The 23,877-nt window shown below is 37.5% G+C and overlaps 3 protein-coding genes across 5 annotated transcripts; 2 read left to right on the top strand and 1 right to left on the bottom strand.

Annotated features, from left to right (window-relative positions):
- Nucleotides 1–2,374: 2,374 nt before the first annotated feature.
- On the top strand, nt 2,375–17,577 carry LOC113668335 (uncharacterized). 2 transcript variants are annotated; one of them, XM_027184222.2, is made up of 22 exons: nt 2,375–2,672; nt 3,084–3,156; nt 3,692–3,813; nt 3,944–3,996; nt 4,399–4,489; nt 4,930–4,983; nt 5,169–5,230; nt 5,364–5,437; nt 5,921–6,000; nt 6,431–6,525; nt 7,408–7,470; nt 8,136–8,190; nt 8,465–8,597; nt 8,974–9,063; nt 9,622–9,783; nt 10,523–10,804; nt 11,331–11,397; nt 12,196–12,331; nt 12,814–12,852; nt 13,133–13,235; nt 16,491–16,606; nt 17,096–17,577. In XM_027184222.2, the coding sequence occupies exons 1-22, from the start codon at nt 2,628–2,630 to the stop codon at nt 17,135–17,137; spliced, it is 2,037 nt and encodes a 678-aa protein (XP_027040023.2). In that variant the 5' UTR covers nt 2,375–2,627; the 3' UTR covers nt 17,138–17,577. The 2 variants fall into 2 exon arrangements, with proteins under 2 accessions (XP_027040023.2, XP_089051677.1); XM_089195551.1 differs by having other exon boundaries at nt 2,375–2,536.
- A 458-nt stretch (nt 17,578–18,035) lies between these two features.
- On the bottom strand, nt 18,036–19,952 carry LOC113668340 (nmrA-like family domain-containing protein 1). The gene is made up of 2 exons (XM_027184228.2): nt 19,822–19,952; nt 18,036–18,996 (listed from the first exon to the last, which is right to left on the bottom strand). The coding sequence occupies exon 2, from the start codon at nt 18,812–18,814 to the stop codon at nt 18,104–18,106; it is 711 nt and encodes a 236-aa protein (XP_027040029.2). The 5' UTR covers nt 18,815–18,996; nt 19,822–19,952; the 3' UTR covers nt 18,036–18,103.
- Nucleotides 19,953–19,974: 22 nt separating this feature from the next.
- Nucleotides 19,975–23,522, top strand: LOC113668304 (uncharacterized). 2 transcript variants are annotated; one of them, XM_089195583.1, is made up of 6 exons: nt 19,975–20,163; nt 20,247–20,345; nt 21,334–21,404; nt 21,884–21,954; nt 22,529–22,598; nt 23,203–23,522. In XM_089195583.1, exons 1-6 carry the CDS (start codon nt 20,062–20,064, stop codon nt 23,276–23,278), a joined length of 489 nt encoding a protein of 162 aa, XP_089051709.1. In that variant the 5' UTR covers nt 19,975–20,061; the 3' UTR covers nt 23,279–23,522. The 2 variants fall into 2 exon arrangements, with proteins under 2 accessions (XP_089051709.1, XP_089051710.1); XM_089195584.1 differs by having other exon boundaries at nt 20,247–20,338; nt 21,333–21,404.
- Nucleotides 23,523–23,877: the final 355 nt, after the last annotated feature.

Raw genomic sequence — 23,877 nt, forward strand, 5'->3', positions numbered from 1 at the left:
AGAAGGGAATTATTTGTTTGTTCATAAAGTCGAACCAGAAAACACTCAAAAGAAGAAGTCCCACACAGCAAACAGTAAACTGTTCGTAAAAATGAAAAGATAGAGGGGCCGCAGCCAGGATAAGACATCTTGTAAAATTTAAAAAACGATCTCTGGCTAAAACTTTTAAAAAATACGAGCTTTCGGCTGTTTGCGCTACAGCCTTCAACGGGTAAAATGATAAAAAGGTAAGAAATACTAGGTGTGAAGTACAAAGTAAAAAATTAAAAATGACAATGTGCCAGCTTTCCATGACACATTAAATTCAATTGACGCCAACATCTCTTTCACCATCGAAATTGAAAGTGACAATAAGATCTCCTTTCTCGACACTTTGGTCACCCGTAGAAATGGCACCATCGCTGTCGATGTTTACAGAAAGCCTACGCACACGGACAGATATCTAGACTACAATTCTCACCATGATAATAAACACAAGGCCAGCACAGCAGCAACTCTTCTACACAGAGCCCTAAAGCTACCCAACTCCTCCGAAGGAAAAGAACGAGAACTAAATCGAGTTTATTCAGCACTTGAATCTAATGGTTATCCATCGAATTTCATTAAAAACATCCAGGCCAAAAAAACCCGACGCTCAACAGTGTTGTCCCCGGAGGAACTTGTTGGCACATTTTTCAAGATGGTCGAGGCGTCCGAATCACGCAAGTCGTTCGCCTCTCTTCCATACATTAAAGGCGTAACAGAACCTCTGACTCGTGTCCTCAAAAAACACGACATCACAGTGGTGAACAAACCACTCATCACCCTCCAACAACAGTTCCCGGCTCCAAAATTTCGACCATCGTTGGAATCGCAAACAAATGTTGTTTATAAAATTCCTTGTGGTGACTGTTCATGGTGTTATATTGGTGAGACTGGCAGGGCCTTCAACACAAGAACGAAAGAACACCTCAGATATGTGAAAACCGCGGCAAAAGGCTCAAGAATTTCCAATCACGTCTGGGCCAATAGTCACGCAATAGACTTTGATAATGCATCTATTATTGACAAAGGCAGTTTTAGAACAAGAAAAACACTAGAAGCGTGGCATTCCAAGTTAACTCCCAATGCGGACAACAATTCCTGTCCTTTGCCCGGACAATACAACATTCTTTTTAACAAACATTCTTAGTTATCAGCATTTTTAATTTTTTACTTTGTACTTCACACCTAGTATTTCTTACCTTTTTATCATTTTACCCGTTGAAGGCTGTAGCGCAAACAGCCGAAAGCTCGTATTTTTTAAAAGTTTTAGCCAGAGATCGTTTTTTAAATTTTACAAGATGTTCGTAAAAACTTTTTGCACGTTCGTTGCAAAATATTTGAAGGAAAATAAAGACGATAGCCTCTGTCTTGCGCTAAAATATGCTCGTATATTTTTCCTTTGACGATGTTTGTTCCTCGAAGCTCTCGGGAGACTTTCCGCATCTTGGAACAGATCATGTATGCGGACAAATATTCGTGCATATCTTCGCGCCAAATAGAGGCTATTGTTGATATACCATGTATACAGAACATTGAAATGTTGTTATACAATATTACCAACCTCTCATTGCTTATTTAAATTGTTTTGCATGTCTATTAGACACAATTTTCATGAGCGATCTCATATCTGTGAGCCAGTCTCTTAGTCAGGAGCAAATTCAACATCAATTTTTTTTTTAATGCGGTCCAGTTTGTCAGTCTAAACGGATTTTTATCTTGTTGTGACAAATGATCTTGACGGGTTTGCCGCACAGAGTTTCAAAAAAGGGGAGTCGGTCCCAATTAAAAATATCTTTTTCTTTGAAAAGCGGCAAGGCTTTCCTTCCACACTGAGCACCTTGGGTGATCATTTGCTTGCGCAAACTATATCAAAACCCTCGCACACGGCGAACTGCTACGCGACAAATATTTATCTGCTCGGTACGAAATTGCAGTTTGAGGCGATCTATAGCTTGCCAATGAAATAGCTAAGCTTTGCTAAGAACTGAACACTGTTATCCTGAAGGTCACTTATTCACTGATTTCAAAACACGCGCCCCAATTGCAATGTGAATAAAGGGGCGTAGGCTTTTAAAGAAATTGTGGTGCTGCGTCGGTGGGAGAGTATAACAGGGTAATTTAGTATTACCAACTGAGTCGATAACGCAAATTGGCCGCCGCAAAGAGTTTAAAAGCAGACGTTTCGAGCCTTAACCCTTCGTTAGAGCGATTGGAAAAGCTAACGCTCGAGATGTCAGCTTTTAAACTCTTTACGCTGGCCAATTGCTCGGCTGTGTTTACATTCCCTAATCACTTGTTTCGCGCGCTTTTCACTAATCGTTTATTAACCAATCAGAAGCAAGTCAAAAGCGTTCAAACGCATTGCACGCTGGGGAAGTCAATCAGAATCTTTCGGAACTAAACTTGCTGAGAGGAATCAGTGATTGGAGATCCTGCGTGAATTTATGCCTCTATCTCATGTAGACTGATCTCTGTAGTCAAAGAGAAGATTCAACGCTAGAAGACGTTCGATGTAAGTACGATCTATCTAGGGTTTTATCATTCTTCATAGGAATCTTAACGTCGACCCGCCGTGCCGCCATCCCAACTTCTGCATCACAGTGATGGCCTTTGCCATGTCGAATGAAAAGTTTGGTAACTCAGGCGAGGCAAGTGGAACATGATTTTCAGTTTCATAATTTTCCATGTGTTTATTCAGTGCAGTTTCTTTTGGAAATGATGCCTCCGCAGGTCATCTTAAAATGTCTACAGTATAAATTTTTATGTATAAAGGAAGGTCTTTGATCCTAAGTTTGAGTTTACTTTCAGTTCTGATTCTAAATATCAGTGGTTTTACAGCACGACCGCAAAGTGAGTCTTATACAAGTTGCTGTAAGCACTTGTATTATTTGAAACTAAAGTAAACACCGAACGTTCAGAAAGATTTGTCACCTTGGTGCCAAGTAATTGGAGATGTGTGATACAAATTAGATGGAGGTGTTTTTCTCAGTCTTTATTGCTTCATGAAGTCTATTCATGACAAAACATTAAAATATCTTCTGATGTCTTGAATTTTAAAGGAAATGATGGAGAAGGCAAGTGATCATTTCATTAACTGCTCCTTGTGCAAGACTTCTACTGAGGACAGCTTAGGTATGATTGAAATCAGAATTTGTCATTACACTCCTTTTGTGTCTGTGGAAATGTAGCCGGCTTTACTGAAGGGTTAATGAAAAGAGACTTCCAGGTAAGGGAAATACAATTTTGAGTTGAAAGGGAAAGCAGTGCTCAACTTGATTGTTGTCTTAAGCTTAAAAAAGTCTGTGATTTGGCTGTCTAGTTGTGAGGTCAAGGTTTAAGATTGCAGAAAAATAATTCACTTCACGTTAACAACTACTATATAACAGTGGTTAACAGAGGTGAGAAAATGGGAGAGAAAGATCTCAAAACAAGTGTGATTGTACAGCAGGATTCCTTAATATTAATTTGTTTCATTTTCATATCTTGACAAACTGTGGTATCCACAACTTCCAACAATTTTCCTGATATCCAAATCTTCAGAAATCCAGTGTCTGAGTCTGTCCAGTTAAAACTTAAGTGTTCTTTTCAGGCTTGAGACATATTTGTTATGCTAATGTTGTCTAATGCTTCAATCATACAACTTTGTTATTTCTATTCAATTTGATAGAGAATCCACTTCATGTATGGTTATCTATGGATACAAACACCAAAAAGAAGCACTTGAAGCATTTGAGGAACAGTATTTTGGCTCCTATCCTATTTGGAAAACGAATGTATTATTCTTCAAAGGTAAAGAATAGTTAGAGGTATATGGCACAAAATTCAAATCAAGTATCAGATACTGTTTTTCTTTTTTTTGTTGGAGTATATTTTTACTTACAGCCATTTAATAGTCTATTTTCCTTTTTTTATTCATCAGAACATAAAGCTGTTACAGTACTTGAGAATAATACCAAAAACAAGCTTTGAAAGGTAAAGTAAAAGTTTTTCCCTTTCCAGAAACACTGTCACATACAACCCAATCCCCACCTCCTCCCTAGATTTATCTTGGGAGAGGGCTTATGCTTGAAATATTAGCTCTTCAAAAATTGTTGCAGTGGTTTTTCTACCTGTATCAACTTATGGCTGATAACAAACCATTTATTTCAATCGTGTGTCAATGCAGTACTAGAGCTTTTCTAGAAGTTCATAATCTCCTAATATTTTGGATACACTGGTTAACTCAAGACCTGAAGCTAATTTCTTTAACTTTTATCATACATTTGTTTTGGGTTAATCCTGAGAATTTTGTCGAGCATCCAAACAATGTCTTAAACAAATAATATTGATTGACGTCTTTTCTTCTCTTGTCTTCTCAACATTGTATTTCTGCAGAATTTCTCCTCTGGGAACAATATTGTCCAACAGAAAAATTGACACTGTGGAATTAACTGAGGAAATTGTAGACACCATTCTCTCCTGCTTGGTAAGGAAATGTTTGCTTTCTGAAAGAATCTTTTTTTCATATCAGTGATACTATCACTTACTTCGCCTTTTTAATAACATTGTGAGGTCTGGAGACAAACTTTCATTTTCCTTCTATGCAGTCATTACTGAACAACCTCTGAAACAGGCCTCATGTTTCTTTAGATGACAGTTCTGTAGCATGAGTGAAGTCAGGGTGAAACTCAATTTCAAAGGTTTACCTCTCCCTACTGTTGCTCTGGTTTTAATGAAAAGAAAATTAAGCAAGCTTTCCATTAATTTAAGATATAATTCTAAGATTTTTATTTTAGTCTCTGCATTGTAATTATGCCAATATTGAGCTTTGAATTGTCACCCTCTGAGCAAAAATTTAATACCATGTATAAAACTCATTTTGATCTAATGCCACTATTGCATTTCTCTGTTTATATACATTTTTAGGATTCAGATGAGTTTTTACACAGCAGTTACCATACTTACCAAGAACTGAAAGGTGTAAGTGGACAGCATTGTGCAGTAATTGTTTGGGCTTTTTTGTTAGAAAGTTTTTAACAAAAAACTAATGAAAATTTTGAACCAAACAGTTTAGTCAGAACAATGGAATTAATTATTTATTGCTTTCTGTCCACATTTGTATTTATTGTTTTCTAATTTATATAATTATTTTTATTGTTATAAAGTGTTCTGTTGTGGGAGATGCCCTTTCTGTTGGAAAAAAAAGTGAATTTGTCACACTTGTGAGGTAAGTCAATCCACATTGAACTCTTTGAGGAACTATTTTTTTTGCATTGTTGGCAGTATTTCACACACACTGTTTAGAAGACATGAAAATTTTCCTAAACTTTATTTTTAGATTTATGTTTTTTGATCTACAGTTGTAGCTATGATGGTGATCATCGTTTACATGAACAAGGAATTATGCTTCTCTCACTCACAGTTCTTCATCAAGGTAAGCTACATACTCTGTAACATAAATGTTTCAAATTTGAAAGTGAAAGTACTTTGCTCAAGTTACTCAGAGTTATCAAGTTTTCAGCCTTTGTAGAATGAAGTCATGTGAGAAAGGAAGGATTTTGATTAAGAAATTGAGTGGCAAGGGAATGGTGTGAACAAATGTCAGGCCATTAAAATTTAGCCGTAGAATTCTCAGATGCCTAATGAGCACCCTGAAGTGGCTGAAGAGAGGTGTGGGCATTATTTTTGTTAAATTCAACCATTAATTCAAAGTGCATTTTAAATTTGCTTTGTGACCAAATGCACTGTGGTTGGAGAGACTTTTTGAGAGTCACATTCTGAAGTGACCTAAAGGTAACTAACAGTTAGGACTGTGTGCCTGTTTCAACATAAACAGCATCTGGATGAGCAAAATCCATTGAGAAAAAACTGTTTTATTGTTGTTCAAGTTAGTAAAGGCATTTGATTTATGTTTCAGTTATGAAATACCTTTGCCAGACTTGCAAGCCTTGTGACTATTTAAAAAAGTTTGAGGAAGAGATGGCCAAGAAGGAGCAGGTGAATGTCACTCTGCTATATGTATGGTTAGTTTTTCCCTGGACACAGTTTAAATGGTCTTGCTCTTTCCTTACTAAATATTTTCCAAGTTTACAGTTTGCATGCAGGGAGGGGGGACTATCACCTCTCCTCATGGGAGGGGTCCATTGCTGGTTATCTGGAGCATTTTGTGACAATTAAAAATGTCTGGGAGAAAGTAGCCTTCAAGGGGTAGTGTCTAGCCACACCCCACTCTCCCCCAAAAATCAATGAGAACAACAACATAATGATCCTGGCTATGGCTTCATCCTTCAGTACCTCTTCATTTGGAGTTCTACTAGGAGGTATTTAGGCCAGGGCTCAGAATGTATGTTTGGGTGTTCTTGATACATGTTTACAGAAGAAACTTATCATAAATGTGCTGATAGTCATTTTGTTGATCTATGAACAGACTTGCAGAGGGCTAAGGCTGAAAGGAAATGATCACTTTGCTGCACGTGATTACCACATGGCTGTAGCATGTTATTCTCAGGCAGTTATGTTAAGGTAAATTTGTTTTAACTTTTGTTCACTACAATGCTCTAGAGGTATTTGCTTTGAGTTTTGGTGCACTGATTACCAGTTAGTGCTTCACTCTACTATGTCTGAGGATTCTAACATCTGAGTTATTGTGGATTGTGGAGCAGTTTGTTTTGAAACTGAACTTGTTACTATCAGAGCATAACTGAATGATGTACCTCCAGGCTATCAATAAGTTTAAAAGTGTGAAGGGCTTTTGTTGTTATTGAATTTAACTTCTCAGGCACATAAAAGAAAATTCTCTGGAAAAGAGAAATCAGTGCCTCTATCTTTGGGCAGGGGATTTAAGCACTAATAACAGCTTTATTGGTAGAGCTCTATCAAAATTTGCCTGTGGTGCTTTTGAAACATGTTTTGAAATGGTGAGGAAATGAAAGTATATTAATATCCATCTGTGACCATGTTCATGTTATATCTTCCTCCAATTCTTTTATGAAATGAACCTTGCAGATATGGACTACAATTTAACCCTTTAAACCCCAAGAGTGACTAGCATCTAATTTCTCACCACAATATCATCCCTGAATCACACATTAAGGTCATGAGAATAAAGGAAATGATCTTCAATAAAAGAAGCTTTTGATCAGTAAACAAATTCTCCTTGTAAGCACCTTAGGAAATGTATAAAGAACATTATGGAGAATATACATACTGATGTTAGGGTGTAAAGGGTTAAGCAAAGTGGAAAAGTAGCCTGATTCTAGCTCAGCACTACTACCACTACTATGAAGCCACATGTTTGGAGTGAAGCAAATTTGCCATTGTGCACATAGCATGCTTATGCAATTGTAATTCAGATCTAACTTATGCAAGCCTCACTTGATGAATTTTGGATTCTTGAAACTACAGCCCATTTGATCCTTTGCTGTATGGCAACAGAGCACAAAGTTACCTCAAACTGAAGCATTTACGGTAATTTTTTGATCAAGTGCTATTAGCTATGTAAGATCTGTAAAACTTATTAAAATGATCAGAGTCCTTACCTCTGGGCTACTGTTGGTAAATGGAACGAAACAATCTATTGCCAAAGAGGAAATTACATGTAACCTTTTTTGGTGTTGTAGGTACTGAGGCTGTTAAGGCCTGCCTGGTCAAATGCATGCAACATTTCAATGCAAAATCTTGCACCATTGTTGTGGGAAAGGTGTTGCACATGTTGGATCAAGTTTGAAAATGGTCAAATTTTTATTGCACCATTTTTTAATATTGCATGATGTTGTGTGTGTCTGGCCAGCTCCTTCACACCATCTCACAACATGATCCAACAATGTTGCAGGGTATGTGTTGCATTGAAATGTTGCATGAGTTTGACTGAGCCTTTAGGCATGCAAGGGAGTGAAACAGTTAATGTTAAGACTGAATGTGAATTTATTAAAAGCTTTGAAATATTTTCAAATCAAATTTTGATTGCTTTTATGTAGAGTTGCTCTGCATTGTTGTTATTTATGTCCAGGTCTTGCATCTCACAGCAAAATGATATGAATTGCATCAGTTGTTTGCCCTCTTGATGGACTTTTTTGCTTTTAATTAAATCTTGTTTGTTTTATTTTGCTTTGTTTTGTGGCTTGTTATAAAAGTGAGGCTTTGTCTGATGCCAAGAGAGCTGTTTGTCTTAACCCTGAATGGGAAAAAGTAAGTATAAAACATGGCTGTTTGTCAACAAATTTATCTCCAATTATCATTTATACTTGCTCATCATTCTCTTTTGCATCTTGGAGGAGAAATGCAGCCCTGGTTATATGAATTTTTCTTTCTTCCTTTTTAAAGTAGAAACTGGTGTAATTTCATGCAATGTATACCATATTTTTTTTAACAAAGGAGACCTGCATGGATGCTAGCTGGCTCTCATGGATCCTCATGATTATAGCTAGTTTTTATTTTGTGCTTATTATAATTATAATTTCAGGGTCATTACAGATTTGCACAGGCATATTTTGAACTTGGATTTACTGAAAAGGCCATGGCTGTAAACTCACTTGCTCAGAAGTGTTGTTCATCCACACTTAGCTTGCTCTGCCAATCTGTTGCATTCAGGAAAGGTTTGTTTTTATGAGTACTTTAATCAACGCTAACAAGCTTGTAAGCAAAGCGAACAAAGAGTATTTTCGGATGCAGAACGTGTCATTTAGATTTTAACCCCTTCACTCCCAAGATCTTGTCAGTCATTCTCCTTACTGTCTGCCATACAGTTAATATGATGTTAGTTTTGAGAACTGGGTATTCCATCAAATAATAATTCCCTACTTGATATTTTCTAATTTTTTTTATTATTTGTCTGCTTCATATTGTATTTATATTTCAAGGAGAAATCATGTCTTGGTCTATGGGAGTCTAAAACAGGCAGCCACATGTTACTGACAATTTTGAAATATTTCCCAAGTTCATGTTTAATTATGTCGTACATTTATGACTCAGAAATGGAAAACTCAGCAGCAAAAAACACCATTCAGTGTTGCAGTGTAAGCAATGGACAAACTTCTGATGAGGGTTGTCATCAGCACAAAGGTAACTTTACTTATGCTGTAATCAAGAACTCCTCTTCAGCTCACTACAATCATAGTTTTAACCATTTAACTCCCAAGATTTGATTTTAAATTCTCCCCTCTGGCTGCCACCAATTTCCTTCTAAACTAGGGACAAGAATGTGGTGTTAGATCATGATATCAACTTCCACCTGATAAGTTTTAGTATTCTCATTACCTGTTTGCTGGATAATGTAGCAATATATTGTAGGGTGAATCACTTGTGGGAGTTAAAGGGTGTTAAAATGTCACATGACTTTACATTAGACAACAGCTTTAATGTGCCTGAATTTAGATTCAAATCTGTGAGTGCTCTCCTGCATAGGTTCAAGGGATTATTGGACATTTCAAATGAGAGAACACTTAATTGATAAATTACTTCATTAACAAGGTATTAGTTAAAAAAAAGGTGATTAAGGTGAAGAACAGTGTAAGAGCTGTCTACTTTCATCTGGAGCACCACTGAAATCTCATACTCTACATTGCACATCTGAGTGTTCATCGACAGAGGTGAATTTCAATTTGTGTTTTGCATCTGTAGCTTCAACAATGGGTGCAAATCCCTCCTCGGCTAAAGCTAAAGTGGGCAGTAAAAGAAACTGGAAACTCGCCAATGAAAACAGTAAAATGCGCGCCAATGCTTCATCAGTTGACAGCAACACCAGTCAAATGTTTGAAAGCGTTAAAGATTGTGCATATGTTGGTAAGCTAATTAACAGATGGTTTTTGTCTCAGGGAGTTAAAGATCATGGTTGAAACATTTTACCTGATGGTTGTTTGAATAACTGATTTGATCACTCCAATTTCTTTTCTAAATGTGGAGATGATGTAAACAGCCAATGAAGTAGGAGACAAATTTCTCCTATTTTGTTTGGGGTTTTGAAGGTCAAATTCACCGAACCCTTAATTTGTAATAAGAGGAACTTAGTGATGAAGTGGTTGTTTGGAAATTATCCTATTCCATGAAATTTTATTGATGGAAGGTTGTGCATATTGTGACATATTGAAATCTGTTAGATGCAAAAAAAGTTGTAGTTCAGCTCAGGATTGATTTGTCACTATATCATTGGTGTTTTTTATTCCTGAATAGTTACTGTAACACTGAAATGTTTTTCTTCACTAGTATAAACTAGTATAAAAATTTAAATGCTTACAGTATTGTTTGGTAAAAATGGAATAAACTTACCTGAGAATGTACTTGACCAAGAAAGAAAATGGCAGCAAAAAGTCACAAGGACAACTGTCACATGACAGGAAAGACAACCCTGCACCAATCACATTGTTCAATCGCGGAATGATTGGAAACAAGGGCTTCTTCAGTTGGTGATCATTTCCTTTTTTCTTGTGACCACGATGTGTGATTTAGGGGTTATATTGTCACTCTCAGGAGTCAAAGGTACAAATTAAAATGGATGATTTGAGGAGGTTTTTTTTTCTTGTAGAACTTTTGGATGAGGATGATGAGAACTGTGAAAACCATGGCAGTAAAGATGACCACGCAGACTCTGAGTTATCAGACTACAACTCTCTCCTAGGTCTTGTCTACGCCAACAGTGATGATAGTGACGATGACATGGACATGGATGAAAGTTGTGGTCTCTCTGACGTGGCCAGTCTTCCTTCTCTGGTGTCGTTAAGTGACTCAGACACAGGTTCAGAATCAGACTGGAAACCTGACCGGGATGGTGATAGTTTTAATAACCCAGATGAACGTTGCTGTTCCGGTACGACTAGTGTAATTATAGAGATGATCTTAAACCATGTTCACGGCAATGACAAACTGCAGAAGTTGGATTCAATTTGAGAGGCAAAAACAAATGTAGGAGAATTAAGGAGAATAAAAGTAGCAAATGTGGGAAAATTAAAGAAAATAAAAGAAGTAATTGTAGGAAAATTAAGGAAAATCTGAGGTTGAAGTCTTCCTTCATATGTGCAGTAGACATGGTTAACTAAATTTATCAATTAGTTTGATGTGAACTCAAGGTCGCAATCCTTGAATTTGGGGTTTACTTGTATGTCACGATCATGAAAAGGAAAGAAAAAGGGAGACCATCGGGCACAATCTTCTCTATCCCACAAGTTAGTGATTTATCAATCTTAGTGCTACTTGTGCAGCTTATTGGTTCCTACATGAATGGGTATTTGCGCAAAAAAAACCTCCCAAAAACAACAAGACGAACAAAAAAAACAACTTAGTACTGCAACATGAAGATGCTCACGCGTTAAATAAACCCTGTTCACTATTCTCAGACTGTGGTAGCGACGACCTGTACAGTGATAGTGAGGAAGACGAGGCTAGCAATTTTGAACCAGTAAGGTGAGGATTTCTCTTCAATATGTCATGTCAGTTGCATGTTAGCCTTGTTTTGTGTGGGGCTCTTCACACTTTGTTGCCTGTGAGCTCGCGTGGTGTTCTCCGAGACGAGTTCTCGGAATATAGAGATCAAGCCTCGAGCTTTGTGGCCCTTACCTCGAAAGTTCCAGTTACTGAACGGGCTTGAAGCCATAAACGAATTTTCAGATTAACATTTTTAATTTTTTTAACTTATAAAGGTTCGTAATTCGGGTCTTAGCGAAGAAACTAGTCCATTTTCTGATGCTGCATTATTTGAATTTCAAAGCGAACGATATCTCGATCTTTTATATAACTACGGTGAGCAGAAAAGCAGCTTTTAGTGACCGCTAATTGCTGGCTTTTTCGAGAATCGGGCATCTGGTCTGGATCATTGTCCGTCGCCAGTTTATCCTCAAAGTGCCTTGCTTCACCCGGGAGCTTATTTATAAATGAGCCGACTAGAAAATGTCAGAGAAACTTGATGAAATACGGAGAGGTTTCTCGCCATGTATTAGCCATTGATCGCACTGAGTAGTCGCCTCGCTCTACAGAAACTTTCCTTACAAATGCGGTTCTATTAGCTGTTTTTTTTTTCTAGTTTTCTGAATTAACCTTAACATAATTTGCTCTTTGCCACAATGCTCTGGTGCTATTTCTAACTGTGCGAGTAAATTAAAATGGCGAATTGTCAACAAATTCTGCTCACTTAGTGCCAAATTTCTTTGTGGGTGTAGACGTTTGAAGAGTCAGTCTTCTGATGTGAGATATTTTTATTTGTAGGGATCATGATGATGATGTTGATGTGCATCACAGTTGTGATGATAACAGTGATGATAATGCCAATGCGGAGGAGAGTGGAGGCGATTTCGAGGATTTGTTGAACATTTTAGGGCCTCCTACAATGATAAGTAACGTGGTAAGGCAACCGTAATCCAATAACTTGCGAGAAGCGTCATGTTTCATCAGATTAAAAAATGTTTAACTAATTTTTATCCCTTCACCTTACATATGAAGAGATGTTAGGTGATTGTATAATTTTATTTCGGTAATAAATAGTATGTAGAGTGGGAAATAACACATTAGGGAAAAGAGAAAAGGAATATACGTCAAATTTAGAATCGCTCGATTTTTGCATGGCACCAAATACACTACTCCACACCAAGGTGCGTAAGAACCTGTATACTTACACTCATTATGTTACTGCTCCTATTTTCCCTTTAAAAGTTTTCTGAAACGCCTCCTGTTAATTTTTTTTGGTAACTATCAGGTGAAAATGATTGTGATACAGACACACATATCAAATTCCTTTCTAGGGCAGTATCGTGTATACCCATAGGGAGGGGGAGGATTTGCTTTGGTAACCTGTTCTTCAGACCCTCTTTTCTTGTTTGTTTGTAGGTCTCTCCTGCCACTCTACTGCTGAGTGTTCTCGTCGAGGTAATGAAGTGAGAAAAATGTGTAGCTCGAAATAAAACATGTGGGGATTTTACTTGCTATCTGAGCAAACCTGTGTAAAGCGTAAGACTCCATAATTAGTAACGTCAAACTGGGTGAATAAGTGTTCGAGTAAGATCGTCCGGCAAAAGATCTTCCTTCCCAATCTCCCCATGCGAGATAACTGTCGATGGAACAGGTCTATGTTTGCATGAACCTGCGGTAGTCCGACTCAAGTGTTATCTAATAGATGTATCCACCTTGAACGGATTTGTGTTTTTAGTTTTTCAGAGCGCATCCAGAGATGAGGAATGAGGGTTCTCCTCCGGCATTGCCAGCAGTGATCGAGTCACTTCCCAAAGTAAAAGTAACTGAAGATCATGTCGGTGAGTGAAATATTTCTGTCGATTTTATGGGAAAATTCCTTCCTATACTCATTCTCTTTCTTTTCCCTTCTTTTGTCTTTTTTCGAAACCCAGTAATGGAGCTACGCTATTGATGGGAATAAAGTGACGAGAAAACGCGAATAAATTAGTTGAATGAAACTAACTTGCACTTATTGCAAAAAGTTACACATTGGTGAAACAGGAAGACGACTTGACGACCAGTTCCGATAACACCTTCGCGACGTAGAAAGAAATGACAAGGACGCACCCAAACCAGTCGCTGGACTCTTTAATCTCCTTAACCCTTTGTATACCAAGGGGGGTGGTATTTATTTGTCACAAAAATGAGTACATTATACAAGAATGCTTGTCAAGCCTGCTCTTTACAACAAAACCCTATAAAACTATATATATTTGGGAAGTGCATTAAAAATTTACTTTCACAACAATTATAGAAATTGACACATGTCAAAATTGTGACGTCACAATAAGCATAATTTGCATAATTATGCAAGTTTCTAAAGGAACTTTGAAATCACCAGCTCTAAACAAACAATTCCAACTTTTGGTTTCTTACTTGAAATTCTAATCACCTTTTAACACAATTTCAAAAGGTAAGAAATATTAATTAGGGCAATAACCCTCCTTTTAGAGAATTTAAGACAGATTAATAATTGCCTTTCATAAAGTAAAAATTGAGTAAAATATAAATGAAATAAGAAATATTCAAAAGATGCAAACAGTTTCTTTATCGGTTATATAGCCAATAGTTATGTACCACACTTGCACAAAACTATGCTCTCACATTAACCAAGAGTTAATTTCTTAATGATCTTCTTCCTCTTTGATATGGCCTCCCTCTTCCTTCTTTTAGCCGACGGGGACCATTTCGACTTTCATCATCATAGTAAAAGTCTCGCAACGTGTGGTACCTTTGAAAACAAGGCTCAGGGCACATTCTAACACCACAAATTGCACAGCTGTATATTGTTTTCACTTTCTGGATATGGACCTTGCAAGTTAGTCTTGTTTCATTGCTCACAAGGTAATGGAAATGATCCCGGTTGAATCTTATGTCAGGGATAGCAACAGGAGTTTCCACAAATCCCGTGTCTCTTCGAAAGCACTTGCCTTGAACTAATGTGCTGACCAGCTCCTTTCTGAACTGCAGTGCTCTTAGACTGGAATGATTCTGGGATTTGGTGTGGAGAATGTGTGCATTTGATACACACACCTCTATCAAATAAAAAAACACTTTGTAATACCAGACTGACCCCTTCATAAGTCTGGCATATGCGACAGTTCGCTGGTCAGACACATCTACACCACCCATATAGGTGTTGTAGAGGTCAATAACACCTGGTCTAGAAAATTGCTTCTTCTCCCACTTCCCATTTACTTTTACTGACCGCTGAACTGGGCTCGAGTCCATTGTACTGGTGGGAAGGGTAGCTAACACACTAACTGGCTTCCTGTCACGCCATGTCACGCAAGTCAAATTTCCCTTTTGCCTGTACAAACACTCTCCTCTTTTAAGATCTTTCACTGCTTTTTCCTTCACACCACAAATCTCTCTTGGTAAGGCTACCCTGTTGGCCCGAACTGTGCCACATGCAAGGGTTTTTCTTTCTTCTAACTCTTCAAACAAAGCAACAGAAGTATAATAATTGTCCATGAAGGCATAAAATCCCTTATCTAGATAAGGTTGCAACACAGACATAACTGCCTTCCTTCCTAAGTCTTTCTGAACTTCATTATTCTCCTTGCCAGTATAAATCTTGCTGTTCAACACATAGCCACTGGTGGATTCTGCAAGTGTGAAAGCCTTTATTCCAAATCTTCCTGGCTTTATAGGGATAAACTGTCTGAAATGCACTTTGCCTTTGAACTTAATTAAAGTCTCATCTATGGCAAGTTGCCGCTCAGGGGTGTACACTTCCTGAAACCTTGCTATGACCAAATCTAGGAAAGGCTGGATTTTGTACAGCTTATTGTAGTCTGCGGAGTCGCGTGGGGGAGCAAGGGTGTTGTCAGCAAAGTGCAGATACCGCAAAATTTGTAGGAATCGAGTTCGGGACATCACGGATGGGAAGAAAGGAGAACTTAGGACAGGATCAGTACTCCAGTAAGAACTAAGGTTCGGTTTAGTAACCAGCCCCATATTTAGGTACAGACTAATCCAGGCCTTCATTTCACTTTCTGTGACTGGATACCAAACAGAGCTTTCTGTTGGTCCTCTCTTCTGTTCTGCATATAAATTAGTCTGACTAACTAACAACTGCCATACCTCTTGTGTGAAAAACAGCTCCAAAAAATCCAAACACGATTTCAGATTTCTTGTAGTGACATTTATTTCAGGTTCTTCACTAAACTCAATATCTACTCTGCGTCCAATTTCTCTAGACCAATCTTCCTCATCCAATTCCACTTCGTTGTCAGTGTGATCTTCCTCTTCCAACTCTTCGCTAGAATCGTCAGAGCTTGATTCCGATGCACCAGAGTAAAATTCCTCATCAGAGGCTCGATGCTCGATGAAATTCGCTAAAGGCAAGTCTTCTTCGTCGATAAATTGAATTTCAACATTGTTTTGATCGTCGAAATGTAGTTCAGCATCACCTTCAAGAGCCGCCATTTTTAAATCTCCCCGTTCAAAACGTCCAAATCACAAAAAGCCTCAAAATTCGCCCAAAAACAAGCTCGATGGAAGAAATCCTCGAAAAAACTAATTAACGACTTTATGTAATTTACATTGAAATGTAGTATTAGTTTCCAGCCCCTCAAAGTGCTCTTTTCAGGCCGCCCGAATGGGGTCTGTATTTAAGTGGCCATATATGGCCACTTGGTACGCAAAGGGTTAATCATTCTAAGCAGCTTATGGCAGTTTGCGGCCTTTTCCTACATCTAGACAGTTCGGAAGGCCGCAAAACTCTAGAATCAAAATTTCTCTTTCGAGCGAGCGCTTTTCATTTAACTAATTTATTCTTGTTTTCCTGTCACCATATTCCCATCAATAGCGTAGCTCGATTTTCTGCATTTGAACCCACACAAAACCTACAATTCCTCCAACCGCTCTGACGAAGGGATACGCTCGGAACGTTAGCTTTTAAACTCTTTACGGTGGCCAATTTCCGCTATAAACTCAGCTGATAATAATAATTTACCTTATCTCTTGGTGAGTTTTTGTAGCGCTTATTTGAGGCGACCAACATTTGCGAAGTTCATACTGACATTATTCTCTGGTTGCACTTGCTCTAGCCGTGAACTTATCCTGTACCATTTGTCGGTCTGATTATCAAGAGGATGACTCAGTTCTGGAGTTACCATGTTCTCATTTATTCCACCCTCCTTGCATTACTACGTGGCTAAAATTGGTAAAATATTTCACATTTACAGTTACTACAAATTACTTTTTGTATTTGCCAGATAATTATAGCAAAAAATTAACCGCTTTTTAACGCACAGAACAGTGGCGGATCCAGACCTTGAGCTAAGGGGGGGGGGGGGGGGGCGGTTTTTTGTCGCTTACCCTGCCGGCTTTTCTTCCTTCTGCGATTCTTTTTTTTTTTTTTTTTTTTTACCCGGAAAAAAAGGGGGGGGGGGGAGCCCGTTTCTGGAGAATACATTCTCTCAAACTCCTACCGTGGAGGGTGTTACAGTGAGGAATACTGCGTTTTTTCTTTCTGGAAATTAGACAGCTTCAACCCCTATTACGATAATGATAAAAAAAAAACAACAATATTAATGAAGAGAAGAATATAAAATAGATACAGTAAGAAGGGTGTCAAATTATAGAAATTTGTTAATCAGTCGATATGTTAGACCGCTTAAAAAACAAATTTACTTTTGCTTTTTTTCTGTAGCACGCCACTTGTCCAACTTGCCGCGATATTCTGCCTCACTAAACGAAGAAAACGGAGGAATGAGCTAGTCTTTCAACGGATTGGCAGAACACCACGACTTAGTGCAGCTGTTTTATCTAAACCTGCACAATTTCTAGCTTGGAATCAGGCTGTATGGTGTTACCAGTGGGAAAAGTCCACTGACTAAAGACTCGAGCTCGAATCATCGGGCGCATTTAATTCCTGAGTCCTTAATAACTGATAAATTATTGGGATTGTTTAAAAGTTTAGAAGTGTGACTCAATTGCAGTACTTTGCATGAAACGAGGCCATTAGGACATGGTCGTTGATCATCTGTCGATGATTCAACTAAGAGGTAATTTTTTTTGCAGACTAAGCTCTAACTGAATTGTAGAGTTAAGGTTAAGTTATTTGACCAGTTTGTTTTAAAGAACTAAATACAAAGAAGATATATTACATTAGATAAGTTTTGTTCCGAGAAACGAAGTCGTAACGTCTTGTTTTTTTTTTAATGTTTTTTGTTTTCCAAACACTCACAAACTCTTGCTCGCTCACAAGGAGTCGTATCTCTCTCAAGAAAGTTGGCACAAATTTCATTATTGTAATTTAAAGAGGCTGACTTCAGGCTGTTTAGATCGAAATTGATCCGCCTAATCACGTCACATTTGTCAACTTCTGGTACGATCGGGACGTAAAAGGATGCCTTTGGAAATAATTCCGAAGATGTGACTTTCGTTTGACGCAACCTACAGGGTTGAAAGGGAAAAGATTTTGAACCTCCAAACTATTTCCTCTGCGTGTCATCTCAGGGTTTTCCACCAGCTTAATCGGTTTCTCTTACCTGATAGTAAGTGTATGCATAATCTAAACTGCTGCGCTCATACCAATTTTTTTCAACAACAAGGAGGGGAAGCGCTCGCATGTAGAAATTTCAAGCTCATTTTCTTTTAAAAGCTTTATTTTGTTTATACTAGTCTTAGTGAACAATGCCTTGATAGTAAAACTCAGTCACTTGAAGGCTGCAGCTACCTCAATCACCCACTCCTTTAAAGTAGTAGGCTCTTCGCCAGTGATCTTGGTGAAGTGTGTCATATCGGGATCATCGATCAAAGGATTCTCTTCATCCGTCATCCGGTAGATTTCTAAGATTCCATCGGCGTCCTCTTCACTAAAACCAACCACGTTGATGAGACGCTTTCTACAATTCTCGTAAGAGATTCGTTCATATTTAATTTTCCTTCCGAAGACTTCGCTGTAAGTGCTAGCAAGCTCTCCCAGAGTATGGCGATTGCTTATCAACTTGTAGGTCTTTCCATAATGCTTCTCTGGTTCGACCATGATTGCCGCCGCAGCCCTCCCAGCATCAGCTACCACAACAGCTGAGAAAGGTTTAGTTGGGTCCCCTGGGGTACTAAATGATGACTTCTCTTGAATAGACTGTTTGTGGCCCCAATAGTTGTCAACAAAAGGAGGAAGGCGAATAAAAGTGTACGGTATATCTAGATCCTTCACACTTGATTCCAGCTCGCCATACTGTTTTCCGTGGATGGAATCGGTTATCTCGACAGTAAGGACACTCACAGTAAGGATGTGTTTAACTCCAGATGACTTGGCTTCCAGTGCTGCTCCAATCGCAAGTTTCCAGCCATTGGTTGGGGTCACAATAAACAAAGACATCACGCCACGTAACAGCTCACGCAATCCCTCTTTGTCATTCATGTCAGCTCGAAGGACAGTCACTCCTGGTAGGGTTTTTAACACGACTGCCCTCTCTAATGTTGGGTCTCTGGTTCCAGCTAGGATTTTAACTTTGTCTGAGTACTTTTCAGACAGAGCTCTCACCGTGGCAGACCCCACAGATCCACTGCAGCCAAGGACAAACACTGTGGGCTTCGGAATGGCTGGATAGGAGAATGAAAAAAAAAATCAACTTTTAGGCGACAAGCAGAATCTGATGAAACCCTACGTGCAGATAATTAAACATCGAGGACATGGACCGTTGAGAGAGCAAGTGATCTAAAATATGCACAAATTGGTTCTACCAATATCACTAAATTGAATCGTTTTTTGAATCGTTAAATAGTTTCTAATTTACAAAAATAACTTGATCAAGAGAAAGTGTACTGAAATAGAGGTATTGAAAGTAAATTTGAGCTTGGAGGTGAAACTATTCTGAAGGTTTTTTATTGAGTAACGTGATCCAAAATCAGTCACCTGCAAAATTAAAATTAGAGGTTGCAATCTATGAAGTAAAGATGGCTCTTTTAATTCACTGTTGCAAGATATTTCGACATAATTAAAAGAGGATTTAAACGAAACTAAGACAATTAAAGAAAGAAAGCTAAATAGAAGTCAACTTATTTTAAATACAATAATGACGAAGATTCCGTGGCGAACACAGCCTTAGGAAATACGAACGACCTAATCCCAAAACCGCGAGGAAACGATGATTTTGTGTTCGTCTTGCGTCACTAGGGAGACACGACTTCACTCCCTATTACTGAACGGTGACAGATAGTTTCCATCGTAACTTATTGGACTTTTTTTTCCAACTTATGTCCTCCTTTGTAAGAGAGGAACGCCATCCGCCTGGGTGTGTATTATTGCGTGACTTTAACGACAATGCAAATTTCTGTTGAGACTTTGCCCTCAACGTTGTTGCCTTTTAAATCGAGCGTGTTTTATACTTAAGAGGGAAATTATAGCTTTTTCGCAGTGTAACTTACCCACTAGTCCTTTCTTAACAATCCCAACTTCCCCAAGGATTTTTAGACACACCAAGTCAGTGAAATCACCCAACTCGCCCTGTTTGGGTCATTTTGTTATGTATGTTCACTAGTCTGTCCTAGGATCCAGCTCCCACTCGTTATAATCTGCCGCCTGGCATTTATTTGCAATGATGGCCGCCGACCAAAAAAAAAATTTGTTTTGCGACATTTTCTGATCTTAAACCTTTATAGAATCTCATGGCATCTTTAGAGAAGTTGCAGAATGAAATTCTCCTCAAGGAAGAGGCGTTTCTGAGGGAAGAAAAGGCTAAGCTAATGGAACAGCTGAACAAGCTGAAGGTGAAGCCTCTACTGAATTTCCAAATTTTTAGTTTACCTTGCTCAAAAATCGAAGCGTTTTGTCTCTTACTATAATGTTTCAGGTGGAAGAAATGGCCCTCATGAAGTTATTAGAGCAAGACAGCGTGAATCCCCAACAGAAAACCATGGAACTGTTTAGCAAGACTTCTCAAGTGATAGGTGTACGTTGTTATTTCCACGGATCAAACCTCGTTCAAGCGATAAAATTATAAAAGCCAATACTATCTTTTTCTCGCAAAGCAGAAATGTAAAGGGGAAGTGTCACTACCAAAATGTTTTGATAAGATTAACTGTGAAAATGGACCAAGTTTATACTTGGCCTACTAAAGCGCACATTTGGGAAATGCTCTGAAGCAATAACAATTGGATATAAGTCTATGGTTCGGCCAATTGTTGAGTATGCTTGTCCTGTGTGGAATCCACATCAACAATATCTGTCTGATAAGCTTGAAAGAGTGCAAAGGAATGCTTCCAGGAGGATCCTTGGTAGTTCTATCGACTATAGTGAACGTTTGGAGTATCTTGGCTGGCCAACACTCAACCCGCGTCGTGAATTTCTTAGTTTAGTGCAATTATTCAAATTCATTAATGGTTTTTCAAGAGTGGACTTATGTAATTACTTAACTTTCTCCAATAGTCGGACGAGATCTACCAACAGTGTCAAAATCTGGACGCCTTATGCTCGAACAAATATCCTCAAGAACTCTTTTTGGTATAAATATATAAAAATCTGGAATGACTCGCCAAATGACATAATTAGCTCTAGCTCTGCTAGTAAGTTAAAAAAAAACAGAAAGAACACATTTTTAACTAATATCAATAATATTGCATCAATATCTATTTATCAATTAAGTTTTTTTTCAAATAATTTTTACCTTTATATTTTAGTTCTATCTTTATTGCATATTGCTTTTATTCTGGGGGCTGCCGTTAATGAGGATTTAGTTCCTCTCTGGCTTCACCCTTTTTGCCATTTTGCATTTTGATGTTATTTTATTCTTTATATTATTATTATTATTATTATTATCTTATTATTTAGGCAAATGAAGTTATTATAAATAAATAAATAAATAAATAAGTTTAATTGGAAAGTTTTTGACATCAACTCAAGTATAAGGACAATCTTTTTTGCACAATTTTTCGTTTCAGTCTTCATCATCCAGCCTTAAGATTGATGAAGTCAATCATATCCCACTGCAAGGACTAAAAACCACTGAGATGTAAGAAGTTTATATTTTTGATGATTTTTAAAATCACTGTTATATGTTCAGCAAAAGTATTCCAACTACTTTTTTACCAATAATGCAGGAAACCTCTTTGAACAGTACTTGTACATCAACAGGCAAAGTGCTAAAATAATTATTGACCAATGATACATTTTTTTTAAACTGAGTGAGTATGAAAATAAGATCATGTCTTGTCAACCCTTTGCACCCTCACATTAGAATGCATATTAATTCTCCATACTGTTCTCTATACATTTCCTAAGGTGTTGACAAGGAGAATTTGCTTTACAATCAAGAGTTCCTTTAGTTAGTGATCATTCCCTTTATTTTCATGGCCTTATTGTTTGATTTAGGGGCGATATGGTAAGGAGAAATGAGAAACTAGTTAAAGGAGGCCCCCTCAAAAATTACTATTTTGCTACAAATAGATGAGTATTAAGTAAACTTTGGTGTTCAAACATGTGATTTTATAGGAATAATGACATTTATCAAGGGGAAGAAGAAGAAGATGAAGATGATATGGATGATGATGAACCTGCTTACAGTGAGTGAAATCAATTCTAGTCAACATTGTTACTGTTCAAGTAGTCACAGTATTTAATCTCAATTGATCAGAATAAAACTGAATCCACAAAATTCTTGTTGCAAGTTGATCAGTGTATTTAATACAATGTATGAGGATAGATGTGCATGCTTATTACAGTTGGTTTAAGTTTTACATTTTGATTTTTCCAGATGAATATATTACCGGTACCTATTTATTCTTTCCTACTGGTAACCCCAACCAGTGATCAGTGAGTAATTTCTCTCTGCAATATCAATACCATATCATGCAGAAGGGCAATGAGAATAAAGAAGAACATCAACAAGCGGACTATATAGATTTAACTCTGAATTCTCAGAACTGCATTTAAAAGAATTGTGCGGCAGGAACTAAGGAGAATTACCATTGAGATAGAGGGAGTTTAGGTTTAAAGAGCATATAGGAGCAAAACCAGGTTTAGGTTCCAGATTTTTCTCCTGATAATGTGGACAGTATACTTCATAATATTTATGTAATGGTACAGTACTTTGAAAATCCTTTTGTATTAAATGATACATTTTTTATTATTTAATAGGTCAGCAGTTACTGAATGCAATATCAAATATGCATCAACAAAACAATAATGTTGATCTGGACATTTCTAGGTAAGATTTGGGTGTTCAAATATTTAGTTCAAAATTGTCCTTGGAATAAAGGATACTAGGTTAAACTCTTCTTAAATTAAGTTTATCTGTGTGGTTAGAAGTCTAACTTTTGGAATTTAATTTTCTTGTTGGGAAAACACCACATGAACTACTTTGTCTTCATTATTTAATACAAATTGTTCCTAGGGGTTGGGTTGTGTCCTATCAGTCTGTAGCGGCCCCATCAATGCTGAGGTGTCACCCAGTTCTTGTAGCTTGAAATGACCAGGAGAGTTGTAAATCCACTTGGATGGAATTGTTCAAGCTGCAATCCATCCCAGGTTGAGGAAACCTCCTGGCAGCAGTTTCTAAAGTTTTCCCAATTATTTTTGCAGTATTAATCTGTTTTCCTTGGTGAAGAGAGGGGCACTAATAAAATAAAATTTTGTCAAGTCTCCCATAGAGATAACTCAATGACTCTTATTCACTCTCAAACCAAGACATTTCCATTCCCAATCCACCATGCTAATAATTCTTCACAAAATCTCTAACTCCAAAGTTTATTTTATGTTTTCAAAGTGACCTAATTCTGGCATCATTTTCCTTTTATCTCAATATAATTTAGATCTGTTATACAGAATGTACTGCAACAAGAGATTGAAGGTTTTGATGACGATGATGAGGAAGAATATCTTTATTGATTGCTCCTGGGAATATATTTCTTGTATGTTACAAGCTGTGTTACACTGAACAAAGAACTCAGTCACAATACCACTAGAGACTTCCATAATTTTGAAGCAATGGTTGGAAGAATTGATCCAAACCAAGACAAAGCCAAAAAATATTTTATAAAAACAACAGCAACCATGATTGTACATACCAGATATAAACAGTAAGTTTGAAAATTTGTAAATTGGGAAATAAACTTCATTAGTTTCATCTGCATTGTTGATTGAAGTACCAGTTACAATGTTGTTTGTTTATTAACAGCTTTACTTGCATACTGCTTATCATTGTTAAAGTCAAGGGTTCAATTCATCCTGTACATCCTAACAGCAGTATGCTCATTCTCCATACATTACCTAAGATGCTGATAAGGATAACTTGTGATCATTTTTTTAATTCTTGTGACTTTGTTTGACTCAGGGGTGATCTTGTGCAGAGAAATCAGATGCAAGTTAAGTTTTCCCCAACTCATGGCACTCTTTGTGACTTGACTGTGGTGAATAAATGTAAGATGAAATTGCAACAGAACAAATCACAAGTTTTTTTAAGGTGTTCCAAAGCATGTTACTCTCTC

This window comes from Pocillopora damicornis, chromosome 2 (assembly GCF_964200805.1).
Source record: "Pocillopora damicornis chromosome 2, jaPocDami1.2, whole genome shotgun sequence".
NCBI classification, from domain to species: Eukaryota; Metazoa; Cnidaria; class Anthozoa; order Scleractinia; family Pocilloporidae; genus Pocillopora; species Pocillopora damicornis.

Excerpts from the sequence above, each read along its gene's own strand:
- LOC113668304 (XM_089195583.1), top strand. The coding sequence starts at position 20,062 with ATGGCATCTTTAGAGAAGTTGCAGAATGAAATTCTCCTCAAGGAAGAG. Across the intron at positions 20,346-21,333 it reads AGACTTCTCAAGTGATAGGT|TCTTCATCATCCAGCCTTAA; the intron begins GTACGTTGTTAT and ends TTTTCGTTTCAG. Across the intron at positions 22,599-23,202 it reads GTTGATCTGGACATTTCTAG|ATCTGTTATACAGAATGTAC; the intron begins GTAAGATTTGGG and ends AATATAATTTAG.
- LOC113668335 (XM_027184222.2), top strand. The coding sequence starts at position 2,628 with ATGGCCTTTGCCATGTCGAATGAAAAGTTTGGTAACTCAGGCGAG. Across the intron at positions 3,997-4,398 it reads CCAAAAACAAGCTTTGAAAG|AATTTCTCCTCTGGGAACAA; the intron begins GTAAAGTAAAAG and ends GTATTTCTGCAG. Across the intron at positions 6,001-6,430 it reads AGATGGCCAAGAAGGAGCAG|ACTTGCAGAGGGCTAAGGCT; the intron begins GTGAATGTCACT and ends ATCTATGAACAG.
- LOC113668340 (XM_027184228.2), bottom strand. The coding sequence starts at position 18,814 with ATGAATGACAAAGAGGGATTGCGTGAGCTGTTACGTGGCGTGATGTCT.